The following is a 13,977-nucleotide window of genomic DNA, read 5'->3' as shown; positions in this document are numbered from 1 at the left end:
CAGAGGGAGGACTGATGGGTGTGGGGGGGAGGGGGGAGATGGTCATGGAGTGGGGCACTTGTGGGGATGAGCACTGGGTGTTATATGGAAACCAACTTGACAATAAACTATTTGTAAAAAAAAATAAATAAATAAAAATTAATAATTAATTAATTAACATAGGCTAAAAAAAAAAAAGAAAATACAACAATCTAAACTCTATGAGATGCGGCGAAGGCAGTCCTAAAAGGAAAGTACATTGCACTCTAGGCCTATTTGAAGAAATTAGAAAAAGTGNAAACCCAGTAGAAGAAGAGAAATAATAAAAATCAGGGCAAAAGTAAACAATATAGAAACCAAAGAAACAGTTGAACAGATCAATGAAAACAAAAGTTGTTTTTTTCAAAAAATAAACAAAATTTGCAAACCTCTAGCCACGCTTCTCAAAAAGAATAGAAAGCACCCAAATAGACAAAATCANAAAGAGGACATCCAGATGGCCAACAGACACATGAGACGATGCTCAGCATCCCTCCTCATCAGGGAAATACAAATCAAAACAACACTGAGATACCACCTCACTCTGGTCAGAGTGGCTAAAATGAGAAAATCAGAGGACTCCAGATGCTAGCAAGGATGTGGAGAAATGGGCACCCTCCTAGGAGAAACGGGCACCCTCCTACACTGTTGGTGGGAATGTAAACTGGTGCAGCCCCTCTGGAAAACAGTGTGGAGGTTCCTCAAAAAATTAACAATAGAACTCTCCTATGACCCAGCAATAGCACNTAGCCAAAGTAATATTGAAGAAGAAAACCAAAATGGGAGGCAACACCATCCCAGACTTTAGCCTCTACTACAAAGCTGTCATCATCAAGACAGTATGGTATTGGCACAAAAACAGACACATAGACCAATGGAATAGAATTGAGAACTCAGAGCTGGACCCAAAAGTATACAGCCAACTAATCTTTGACAAAGCGGGAAAGAGTATCCAATGGAAAAAAGACAGCCCCTTTAACAGATGGTGCTGGGAGAACTGGACAGCCACATGCAGAAGAATGACACTAAATCATTTTCTTACACCATACACCAAAATAAACTCAAAATGGGNGAAATAGAGGGGGAGAGGGAGGGAGGCAAACCATGAGAGACTCTTGAATGATGAGAACAAACTGAGGACTGATGGCTATGGGGAGGAGGGGAAGGGGGCTGATGAGCATGGAGGAGGGCACTTGTGGGGATGAGCACTTGGTGTTATATGGAAACCAACTTGACAACAAACTATTTTAAAAAATAAAAACATAAAAATCTTTTTAAAATCTCATATTTAGTATTTGAATTCAGGATATATAAAGACCCTTGAGATCTCAGTAATAAGATGTAAACAACCTACTTTAAAATGGGCAAATAGGTGGGATGGACATTTCACACACACATACACAAAAAGATATATGGATGACAAATGATCTCATAGAAAGGTACTCATCATCATTAGTTATTATGGAAATTAAGAAATTAGTAATTAGGGAAGATTAAAACCACAATGGGCCCCAGGTCAGGCTCTGCACTGACAGCAAGGATCCTGCTTGGGATTCTCTGTCTCTGTCTCTCTCTCTATGCCTCTCTCTTTGTCTTTCTTTCAAAAATAAATAAACATTAAAACTACAATGAGATACCACTATACACCTGCTTAAATGTCTTCAGTTAAAAAGTGGGCCCTACCAAGTGTTAGGATATGGAGGACTGAAAATCTCAAACACTACTAGTGAAAGTGTAAAATGGTACAACACTTTGGAAAACAGTCTGGCACTTTCTTAAAAAGTTAAAACATGGAGTACCTGGATGGCTTAGTTGGTTAAGCATCTGACTTTGACTCAGTCAAATCCAAATGATCTGGTGGCTCTTAAGTTTGAACCCCATGTTAGGCTCTGTGCTGAAAGCTCTGAACTTAGAGCCTGCTTTGGATTCTGTGTCTCCAGCTCTTTCTGCCTCTCCCCCCTCAAAAATAAAATAAGCATTAAAAAATTGGGGGGATGGCACCCAAGTGGCTCAGTCGGTTAAGTATCCGACTTCAGCTCAGGTCACAATTGCATGGGTTCGTGAGTTCAAGCCCTGTTTTGGGCTATGTGCAGACAGCTCAGAGCCTGGAGTCTGCTTCAGATTCTGTCTCCCTCTTTCTCTGTCCCTCCCCTGCTCTCTTCTCTCTCTCTCTCTCTCTCTCTCTCGCTCTCTCTCTCTCGCTCTCTCTCTCAAAAATAAGTAAACATTTAAAGAAGAATTTTAAGATATCCAAACAGGCAATACACGTATTAAATGGTGCTTGATATCAGGAAAATAAAAATAAAAAGGCATTTTCTTACATACACTAGAATGACACTAGAATGGATAAAATACCAAGTGTTAATAAGGATATAGAGCAACTGGAACTCTCAGATATTGTTGCTAGCAATGCCAACTGACTCAAATATTTTTTTGAAACACTTTGGCAGTATTTATAAAAGCTAAATTTCTATTATCCAGAAAATCCACATCTAAGTATATATCCAAAAGAAATGCTTGCATTCTTCAATCAAAATGTGTGTTCAGGGGTGCCTGGATGACTCACTCTGTTAAGCATCTGACTCCTCTAATTTCAACTCGGGTCATGATCTCACAGTTAGTGGGATCAAGCCCTGTGTAAGGCTCCATGCTGACAACATGGAGCCTGCTTGGGATTCTGTCTCTCCCTCTCTATCTCTCCGCCCCTCCCCTGCTTGCACTCTCTCTCTCTCTCTCTCTCTCTCTCTCTCTCTCTCTCTCTCTCACTCTTTCTCTCTCTCAAAATAAGTAAACTTAAAAAAAATGCACGTTCAAAAATGTTTGTAGAAGCTTTATTAACAATAGGGTTCAAACTTAACCAGCTCATTAACAGTCTAAATAATTGTGTATTCACATAATGGAATACCACATAACTATATATATGCAACACCATAGATGAGTATCACAAGCATTATTATAGTGAGATAAAGAAACCAGAAACAACAGAGTACATGTTTATGTGAAGTTCAAATATATGCAAAATTAATCTATGATAATAAAAGTCAAGAGAATGGATAAACTCTGGGTGGGATGATTTGAGGGCAGGTAGCATTTACTGGAAAGGAGCAAAAGGAAGCCTTCTAAAGTGGATGGAAATGTTTTACATTATCTAGGCTGTGGTTACATATACATATGCAAAAAATCAATGAGCTATACACTTAAGATCTGCACACTTCGCTATATGAAAGTTAGACTACAAAAAATTTTAAAGGAAGGTTTCTGTTTTCTTTCATTACCTACATTGTACTGCATACCCAATATATACCTAATACACCACCCCATGCCTAAATTCTAGGTCCCCTGAATTCAGGTATCTATTCAGTCTCATATTAAGTATAATTCTCCCCCACGTGTTCCTTATTTTCATTGCAGCAACACTGACCAGGATCAAAGGGCAAAACTAAACATTTATCCAAACTTCCCTTATTTCCCACTAGAAGAGAACTTTCCTAAGGAAACGTTCATTAGCACTTCTCTTATCATTGCTTCCCAAAGAAATCTTACCACTAACGGTGAGTTTACATACACACACACACACACACACACACACACACACACACACACTAATTGTTCCTTTGATTTTTTAATATAATGCTATATTTCTCATTACATACTACTGTGGATTTATGAACTTATCATGAGATCACCGTCCCTTTCCCATGTGCCCCATTATTAGAATATGATGGCTATCTACAATGCCTGAAAATTCAGAAGCACTTGCCTCTCCTAATAAGCAACAGGTTGGTGCTGCCTTGATAACTATGTACACACAGCTACCTGATGCTCTATTATATCCTCCATATGAGTGTCATTTACTAAAAATATAATTTAAGCCTCATTTGTAATTCTCAACCTTCTAGTAGACACATTAAAAAAACTAAACCGATAAATTCATTTTAATAATATATTTTATTTAATGTAATATATCCAAAATGTTATTTCTACATGTAATCAACATAAAAAGTTGTCAATGAGAAATTTTACAGTTTTTCATATTAATCCTTCAAAGACCCAGTGCGTACTTTACAATTACATTGCACACTTACAGTATGTCTCAGTCTCAATGCTCAATACCATATAGTACTAGTGACCACCATATTGGATAGTGCAGTGCCCAATTATTTTGGACCACTGCGAAGGTAACTCTTGAAATAAGACTCCAAATTCTTTCTCTGTTAGTCTTGAAATAATATATGACTCTTCTACCACATATCTTTACGCCTCATAAAAAAATAATTTTTAAAATTTTTCTCCCTTGGAAGTTTTGATTCACTGAACTATGTCCATAGGGCTCCACCCACCAAGTCACTGGTCACCATACTTGCTTCTCTGTGAACTCTAACATACTTTCCACTTACACACTACAAAATTCATCAAACACTGATCTTGTCATTTTGCCAAGACCAACTCAACAAAATTTTTCACCTCCTACTCTCTTGCAAAATGTGATATATTAAAATTATCCTGTGAAAAGTAGCATGAAATTACTGTGAATATATTCATAATTTAAATGTGCTAGGTCAACCAACATGTGAAATGAAATCCTCCAAGAAAAAGATAAGGGAAGAAAACATGGCATAAGGAAAAACAAACTGGATCGGGATTCAAGCTATGATTTCAGTTCCAGGTAGTTTTATGTTCTTGGGCAACATACAAACATTTCTGACTCTGCAAAGTGCATCTTATTATATAAAGGCACTAGACCAAATGATTCCTATGCCCCACTTAATGTTGAATACTCTGTAATTGCGAAAATTATTTTTCATAAAATAAAGAAGGAAGAATAGAGGATTAGGGTAAGGGAGAATCAATCCATTTGGGGGAAAAAAACATTAAAACTTCCTCCGCCATATAGTACAGAAAGAAAGCACTGGTGCTTGGATTCCTCATTGAAATAAGTAATAACAATAGTAATAAAAACATCCAATAAAAAATGCTTGGATCTCTTATCTCAATTTCTAGTATTTTTTCAAGAGGTTATTCTGCCCATGATTTTCCTCAAGGCAACTTTGACATCCTTATTCCTCAGACTATAGATTAACGGGTTGAACATTGGTACAACAATGGTGTAGAACAAAGAAGACACTTTCCCCTGGTCAAGGGGTAAAATAGAAGGTGGCTTGAGGTACATAAAAGCTCCTGACCCAAAGAAAAGAGAAACTGCAATTATGTGAGAACTGCAGGTACTGAAGGCTTTGGACCTACCTTCAGTGGAGCTAATGTGGAAAATGCTAGAAATAATGAAACCATAAGAGATAAAAATGGCAACAATGGGCACCCCAATGCCAATGGTCACAACAATAAAGACAACTAGTACATTTATGTAAGAGCTGTTGCAGGAGAGCTCAAGGAGGGGAAGGATATCACACATATAGTGATTAACAAGGTTGTCAGCACAAAAGGTCAGAAATAATATATTTCCTGTATGGGCCACAGCTCCCAAAACCCCCATCCCATAGACACCCAGTAAAAGGAGTAAACACCCCCGAGGAGACACGGTGACCATGTACAGCAGTGGTTTACAGATGGCGACATAGCGGTCATATGCCATCGCTGACAGGATGAAGGATTCAGAAAAGACAAAAAAGCAAAAGAAAAAGAGCTGAGTCATACACCCTGCATAGGAAATTATGTTCTTCTTGGAGATAAAACTCATTAGCATTTTGGGGATGATGGCAGTAGAGAAACTAAAATCTATGAAGGACAAGTTGAAGAGGAAAAAGTACATGGGAATATGAAGGTGAGAATTCAGCCCAATCAAGGTTATCAGGCCCAGGTTCCCCACCACAGTGACCATGTAGAAACCTAGAAACAGGAAGAAGAGGGGAATCTGGAGTTCTGACTCATCTGTTAAGCCTGCGAGGATAAACTCTGTCACAGAGGAGGCATTATCTGCAGCCATTCTCCTCTAGGGGGGTCTGTAAGGGAAAAAGAAAAGAGTCACTGAGACAGAGAGAGAAGCCACACAGCATGGAATTTAAGGGGCTGACACGGAGAAGAAAAGAATGGGAACATTTCCTGAGTACTAACTATGGGATAAGCACTGTTCTAAGTGCTGTGTGGCATTATGATTATTTTCATTTCACAGATGAGGACACTGGACCTAAGTGACTTGCCCAAGTCCGGATGCTATGAAGTTATAGCAGGAGGTGAACTCAGGTGGTCTGGCTCCTGGGATCTGAGCTTTTACCTACTTTGCTAGAGGACAGACCAGGTCAGGCAGGCACTCACCCTCCCCTGCTTGGAGTCATAATGCTGTTATCCAGTGGCTGTCACCCATGTCTTTCATGGAGACTCAACTGGCCCCCATGAAAAGCAAGTGACAACTCAGAGCTCAGACCCTCTGCTTCTGCTTCTCTACTTTGAGGATCAAAACCTCTACTTTATCTTGTTGAGCTGAAGAACTTGATCTTTGATTGTGGCTTTGTGCTAAGTCTCTTGTCCAAATTTCTGGGATGAGACAGCATCCTTTTCCTAATGCTCGTGGATAACAAGAGACTAATCTCAGTGACGTAGTTAGAGAGACACCCTCAGGACCACTGCTCCAGGGATCCCCTTCCCTAAGGAAGAAATGTTTGTTTATGCCCTTGGTAATGCTTGATGTGGCTTTTAATGACCTGTGGTTACATTTTTTCATTGTGATTACATCTTTTTAAGCTATTAATTATACCAAAGCATCATGGGAAAAACAGTAATTGCTATCTTGTTTTAAGCCCTTACTGTGTACCAAACACTGTATCAACCCACTACCCTCATATGAAGGATCCAAAGCAGTGTACAAAGTATTTTACCTCTTTATTCCTCACAACAGTTTTGTATATTAGACCTATAAATATCCACTTTAAAAATGAGGAGCACACACAGCTTGTAGGTTCCAAAGTCTTGAATCAAATTCCAATCTACCCAACTCCAAGCTTCATAGAGCTCAGGGACCTCTCTGGGCTTCTTAAGCAAATACAACAATTTAATGTATGTCACTGACAACATCAAATTTTGTCTCCAGACACCACTGCTGGTTACTACCACTACTGCACACATTGTCAAAATAGTTCTCAGGAAGCAATTTCACTCATACAGAGACTATTGAAGGTTTATGGGTCAACTTGCACCTGATACTTTCATACCCAAGAAAGAAATCTTGATTTGGGGAAATTTGAGCTTCAGTGTGCCTGTGGATTAAGTACATTTTTAGTCCTGGGTTAATGACAAAAGTCCTCTTATGAAAATTATGAAGTCAAAGCACAAAAGCAGAAGTCACTCTTCCTCCAGTAAAGTTCTACTAAAACTGCTTCACACATGCCTGTGTACGATTGTGAGTGTGTGCACACACATCTTTTGATTTACACTTAGAATTAACACATCCCAAAGTAACTTCAGTGAGTCCCAATCCTTGTTCTCAATCCCATTGCACAAAAACTACAAACGGAGAAAAGCAAGTCATTAAAATGAAATGAAATTAAGCTCTTCTTGAGAACCAAGTACAAAGAAGTTAGGGGTTCTCTGAAAGCTCTAGGGGGATTTTGTTGCCTTAGAGATAGTTGCCATGGCAGCCTTATTTCCAAATGTATCTTCAACAGAGCTTTTCTAAAGCCATGTTACCTAATGACTTGCTCCAGTACAGCAGAGAACAAAAAAGCTGTTTGCCTTTTCCATTTGTATAATACTGTTGCCTTTAGAAAACTAGAACCTCTGAAATGGCTTCCTTCTTATATTTGTTTCTAACTTAAACTACATATTGTAAATGCAACATTATGGGGCATGTAAAGATTCACATACATTAAAATGCCTTTGCGTATATGTGTCATGTATGTGCATTGGCTCTCAGATTTCTAGTGGATCATCAAAGTTGAACAAGGATGATCCCAAGCCAATCCCTATGTATCATGGGATTCCTAGCTTCAGTAAGAAGCACAAACCTGTCCAAAGAGAAGAGGTGGCAGCTGAGAGGACCCCATATAAATGAAGTAGCTTTGATTAGCTTCTGACAAAGTAGAATTAAATTCATCTTTCAGTAATCATATGTGTCTAATAGTTACTTTTAAATTGATTTTTTAAGTTTATTTATTTATTTTGAAAGAAAGAGCAATCAGGGGAGGGACAGATAGAGAGGGAGAGAGAGAATCTCAAGCAGGTTCCATGCTGTCAGCACAGAGCCCAACGCAGGGCTCAAACCATGAATGGTGAGATCATGACCTGAGCTAAAACCAAGAGTCGGATGCTTAACCGACTGAGCTACCCAAGCACCTCCTGCTAAATTAATTTTTAATAAATGTATTTTACAATGTAATATGTGAGGTTCAGGGTTTATACAAAAAATAAAAAATAAACAAACAAACAAAACCATGGTTCATGCCAGAAAGAAGCTTGCAGTCTAATAGAGGCATGCCCCAGACAGATAGGCTCTTTTTCCTATTTCTATCCCTTCATATCTTACATTTCCCAGGGGTCAGTTCGTTACCTTCCATACTAGCCCTACTTCGTTAAATTCTTTTTTAAAGTTTATTTATTTATTTTAAGAGAAGTAGAGACAGTACAAGAGAAGGGGCAGAAAAATGGAGACCGAGAATCCCAAGCAGTTTCTACGCTGCCAGGACAGAACCATACAAGGAGTTCGAACTCACAAATTGTGAGATCATGACCTGAACCAAAACCAAGAGTCTGACCCTAAACCAACTGAGCCACCCAGGCAACCCCTTCTTCCTTAAATTCTTGATGAGCTCATTTATTTCATGGCTTCTACTATCCCACCATATAAGTGGCCCTCAAATTTGTGTCTTTATTTCTCAGTTCTCTATTAAGGTCCTTTCTTGTGTACCCAACAGGATTTTTGTGTGTGTAAATATTTCAAGAGACTGTCCTGTGGTCATCTCTGAGCTTATCGAGTACACAGGCACATGCTCCTTCCTCCAAAAATAGATGTTCTCTCAACCTCTCCATTAGTTATCTGAAGTAGAATTTGTAAAGTTATTCTAAGTCCTAGTTTCTCTAGGACAGTCCCAGATTATGTCTCTCCCCCTCTCCACACCCAAAATTACTTGTAGCTTTCTCTGTCACCCTGAAATATATCCAGTTAAATGAGAAGTTTTCAGGGCATAAACTTTGGAATCTGGTGGACATCAGCATAAATCCTAGTCCTATAACCAAATAGCTGTGTGGCCTTGGAAATCCAACCTTTCTGTAAGTTTCTAACTTTTAATCTTAAAATAAGGAATAGAACCACAACTCAAAGTGTTATTTTCATGAGTAAAAGATATAGCTTCCGGCACAAAGAAGATACAAAAAACAGTTTTATCATCATCATTATTATTTAAATGATACATATTTAGATGTATTATTTTTAAAGTTTAATTACATAAGGAAAATTTAGTATTTACTATGGTAATAGTAATAACTATATCCTTGACTGAAGGTAGTTTCAGAAGGGGCTGGAACATAAAGAAACCAGAGACAGGGAAGTTCATTTAAAAACTTTTACATAAGGTGTATAAACAGCCAAAGATAAACCGTGCTACATATTATGATATTGTGGTGAAGTACCAAACAGGATTTTACATCTCAATGGTTTGAGAGAGAGCAACAGAGAAGAAGCATAAATCAAATGTGGTTAAATTTCTAATCCCAGCCCATGGTAGAAATGGGAAGATAAGGAGGTAGAAGGGTAAAGAGCTGGATTTTATTTATTTATTTTTTATATTTAAGAGTCTTAAAGAGCTGGATTTTAGACAAGATTATCAAATGCTGGCAGAACTTCCACACAATGACCAGAAAGAAGTAGAAAACTGAAAATCAGAGATTTAATATAAGGGATTAAGATACAAATTAAATAGAGGAAAAGTAGGAAAACTGCTTCAAGGAGTACTGTTTAAAGACCTAATAGTTAAGGGTAACGTGTGAACCTGTTAAAAATGCCAGTAAATAAGGGGAGAAGGAAATTGACCAACAGAAATGTAAAAAAAAAAACAACAACAACAAAAAACAACCCAGCAAGCATAGCAATTAAGAGCAAGAAGTGGAGAGGGGCGCCTGGGTGGCTTAGTCGGTTAAGCGTCCGACTTTCGCTTAGGTCATGATCTCGCGGTTCGTGGGTTCGAGCCCCGCGTCGGGCTCTGTGCTGACTGCCAGCTCAGAGCCTGGAGCCTGTTTCAGTCTGTGACTCCCTCTCTCTCTCCCTGCTCACGCTCTCTCTCTCTCTCCTAGAAATAAATAAAACATTTTTAAAAAATTTAAAAAAAAGAGCAAGAACTGGAGAAAACAAGCCTAGAATTAAACGCCAACTATATTCCTCAAGGGTGAACTTGAGTACTTACTTAACCTCAAGTAATTAATACTCAGTGTCCTGATCTAAAAATCAGAGTGATAATACCAAACTGCAGATATTTGTGAGGATTGAATTATCCTCCCATGAATATTCACTTAGTAAACATTAGTTTCGTTCATAAAATGTCACATAGGTCAAGGTAGAGAAAATTTGAAGAGGGATAAAGAGGGATAAAGAATGTTACCAAGGGTGCAAGGGGAAAAAGAAGTGAAAAACAATCTCGAACTAAGTCATTGTCTTGCAAGTCTATTCACTACTTTCCATGTTACTCTTACTGTGCTTAGTCTAATGCAGCCTTACACTATTCATTGTCAAGATTATATTCCCCAAACCCCAACTCGATTAAAAGCTTCTTCAAGGAAAATTCTTAATCCTATAGCTTTTGGGTACACTAACACACTCATTATCTATCAGAGTGATTAACACATTATAGATGCTCTTCAAAAACGCTAAATGTAATGGGCTTGCATGTTAAGATAGTGCAGTGAAAATCCATATGGCAAACCCATAATTTCAGGGATAGTTTTTGCTATCTGAATAATTCATCAGAGATTCTGATAAGCAGACATTTTATCCCTACCAAAAAAAGTCATGTAAACCACACATTATTAGGTTTATTAAAACTAAGTTTGAAGCCTTTAATATGTTGACAATGCTGTCTACACAACAATGCCAGAAGATTTCTACCTGTCAATGTCATGGTGTTTGTAGAAGAAACTTCACTCTTTCTTATAGATGCTGGCAAAGGAAAGTTTGCCAAGTGGCAGAAGTTGCTGCAGACTAGTTTGAAAGGAACCAAGCAAGCTAAAACTCTCTAGAACTGAGTTCTTTTTTTTAAGGGGCTTAAATTCGGGAAATGTTGTGCTACTTAATAAAGTTGTGTTGAACAATACACGAACTTTAAAGTCTATCATTTACAAGGAGTGTAAAGGGCACAAAAGAAATTAACGTGCTAGGAAGCACAATATAGGCAGAGTTAATAAGGATAAATCCAAAATAACCTTCAAGAGTAATTTTGTGGAAAGGAGAAATGCAATTTGATGTGTAGAAACAGAGATTATTCTAAACTAACAGAGCCTTCTTAATTTACTAATACATATTAAATTAAATTAAATGCCTTACATGTGCAGAGAAATCAAGCAATGTAAAGAAAGTAATGTAGCAAAGTTCTTGGGGCATCTGGGTGGCTCAGTCGGTTAAGCATCTGACTTTGGCCTAGGTCATGATCTTACGGTTTGTGAGTCTGAGCCCTGATCAGGCTCTCTGCTGTCAGTGCAGAGCCTGTTTCAGATCCTCTGTCTTCCTTTCTCTGCATTCTCTACTCAAAAATAAACATTTAAATATATATATGTTCCGAAGTTCCCTTGTTGCATGGACTCCTCTGTAATCTTGCAACATTAAAGAGAATGCATTTTTTTTTTATTTGAGACAGAGAGACAGAGCACTCAAGTCAGGGAAAGAGGATGAGGGAGAGAGAGAGAGAGATTCCTAAGCAGGCTCACATGGGGTTTGACCCTACAACCTATGACCTGAGCCAAAATCAAGAGTCAGATGCTCAACTGACTGAGCCACCCAGGCACCCCAAGATGATCTGCAATTTCTAAAGAACTCTCTGGAAAGGAAAGCTACATACTCTCTCAGTGATGTGCTCTAATATTTTACAAACCTTTCTCTCAGGAATTTCATTCTGCTAGCTCTTTAAATCAGGCAACATGGTATCCTGGGAGGAAACCATAGCTAGGCTTAGAAGTCTAAAGATATGGCTCTGGTCATACACTCTTGGACAAACCACTAAATTGTCTTTTCCTGGAAATTTCTCCTCTATAAAAGGAATAGATGAAACCAAATGTTGTTAAATTCAGTGAGTACTTTCTGAATTTTACTTAACACAGTAACAGCTAATGTCTTGAAATATTCATTTTCCTTTCTGTAATGGAAAAACTCAACGTTTTCCTTCCTATGCAGGGAGAACCCAGTTCTTCCCCTACTGTGTGTGTTTCTCCTGTGAGTCTCCTTTACTATTCACACAGAACATTTCACTTCTGACGTTTCTGGTCACAAAATGTGTAGGGGTTTTCCCCACGAGAACAGGCAAGTCTCCACAACACAGCTGGGTGTCTTGCGATTTTAACTCAATTCTGACACTATCTACCTGGAGATAGTGTCAGATCCCACAGGTTAGGGGCTCTGTCCCACAAAACGGCTCCAGACCCCCCCCCACACACACACACACACTGTTCAGATGCCAGTCACAAGCCCAGGTTAACACCTATACTTCTATAGATCAGAGGATCCCAAGATCCTCTTTGATTAATTGGCCACAATGACTCACAGAGCTCAGGGAAACACTCATTTAGTTTACTAGTTTATTAAAGGATACAGATGAACATCTAGATGGAAGAGATTCAAGGCAAGGTATGTGGGAAGGGCCCCCAAGCTTCCCTGTTCAGCCACACCACTCTTTTTTTAAATTTTTTAATTTATATTATTTATTTTTGAGAGATAGACACAGACAGAGCACAACTGGAGGGCGGGGAGGCAGAGAGAGAGACACACACAGAATCAGAAGCAGGCTCCAGGCTCCAGGCTCTGAGCTATCAGCACAGAGCCCAGCACGGGGCTTGAACTCACAAACCGTGAGATCATGACCTGAGCTGAAGTGGGACACTCAACCGATTGAGCCACACAGACCCCCCACACACACACCACTTTTACTACCTTGTGTTTACCAACCTAAAAGCTCTCCAAACCCTGCACTTCAGGGGACTTTATGGAGATTCTATCACATAGGCATGTTTGATCATTATATCCACTTTCAGCCCTTTTCCCTTCTCAAGAGAATGGAGGACAGGGATGAAGATTCCAAGTTTCTCATCATGGCTCACTCTTTCCGGTGACCAGCCCACATCCAGGAACTATTCAGGAGACCACCCAGAGCTACCTCATTGGAACAAAGGACACTCTTATCACAGAGGAAATTACAAGGGTGTCAAGAGTTCTGTCCCAGGAACTGGGGGCAGAGAGTAATATATATATATTTTTTCTATTATATCATACTTCTCTTTTGAAACACATCACCTGGCTAATTTTCCTTCAACTTATGGCCACTTCTCAGTTTTCCTTCAAGAGCTAAATACTGATATTCCACATGGTTCTATCCTCAGTCTTCTCTTGGCATTCTATTTATGCTCTCCAGAAGACCTTGTCCACTCCCATGCCTGAAATTACCCTCTGCTGTTGACTTCCAAATTTGTATTTCTATTCATATCTGAACACCCAACAGACACCAAAAATTCAACACATTCAAAAATTGTGTCACTATCTTTCCTCAAAAATTTCTCTTCCTATATTCCCTATGTTAATAAATGACATTTTGGGATTTTCAGGCACCCATAAAAAACAAAACAAAACAAAAAAAAAAAATCCCAACTAACTCATAACGGAAAAAGAAAGCATACTGCTTTGTCAAACATTGCTTTACAGAAGAAGAAAATGGAGTAACAGACTTCAGATACTCAAAAAATTAAAATATGAACCAAGGATGGTTTAATGTATAGCCAACCTTTTTTTTAAATGTTTTATTTATTTTTGAGAGAGAGAGA

At 38.6% G+C, this 13,977-nt stretch overlaps 1 protein-coding gene across 1 annotated transcript; it reads right to left on the bottom strand.

Moving 5' to 3' along the window:
• Positions 1-5,026: 5,026 nt before the first annotated feature.
• LOC144225331 (olfactory receptor 8B12-like) lies at positions 5,027-5,977 on the bottom strand. The gene has a single exon (XM_077756492.1). The coding sequence runs from the start codon at positions 5,957-5,959 to the stop codon at positions 5,027-5,029; it is 933 nt and encodes a 310-aa protein (XP_077612618.1). The 5' UTR covers positions 5,960-5,977.
• Positions 5,978-13,977: the final 8,000 nt, after the last annotated feature.

The sequence above is a fragment of the Crocuta crocuta genome, unplaced genomic scaffold (assembly GCF_008692635.1).
Source record: "Crocuta crocuta isolate KB4526 unplaced genomic scaffold, BGI_CrCroc_1.0 scaffold172, whole genome shotgun sequence".
NCBI lineage: Eukaryota > Metazoa > Chordata > Mammalia > Carnivora > Hyaenidae > Crocuta > Crocuta crocuta.
This window is presented reverse-complemented; position numbering and strand designations above follow the sequence as displayed.

Excerpts from the sequence above, each read along its gene's own strand:
- LOC144225331 (XM_077756492.1), bottom strand. The coding sequence starts at position 5,959 with ATGGCTGCAGATAATGCCTCCTCTGTGACAGAGTTTATCCTCGCAGGC.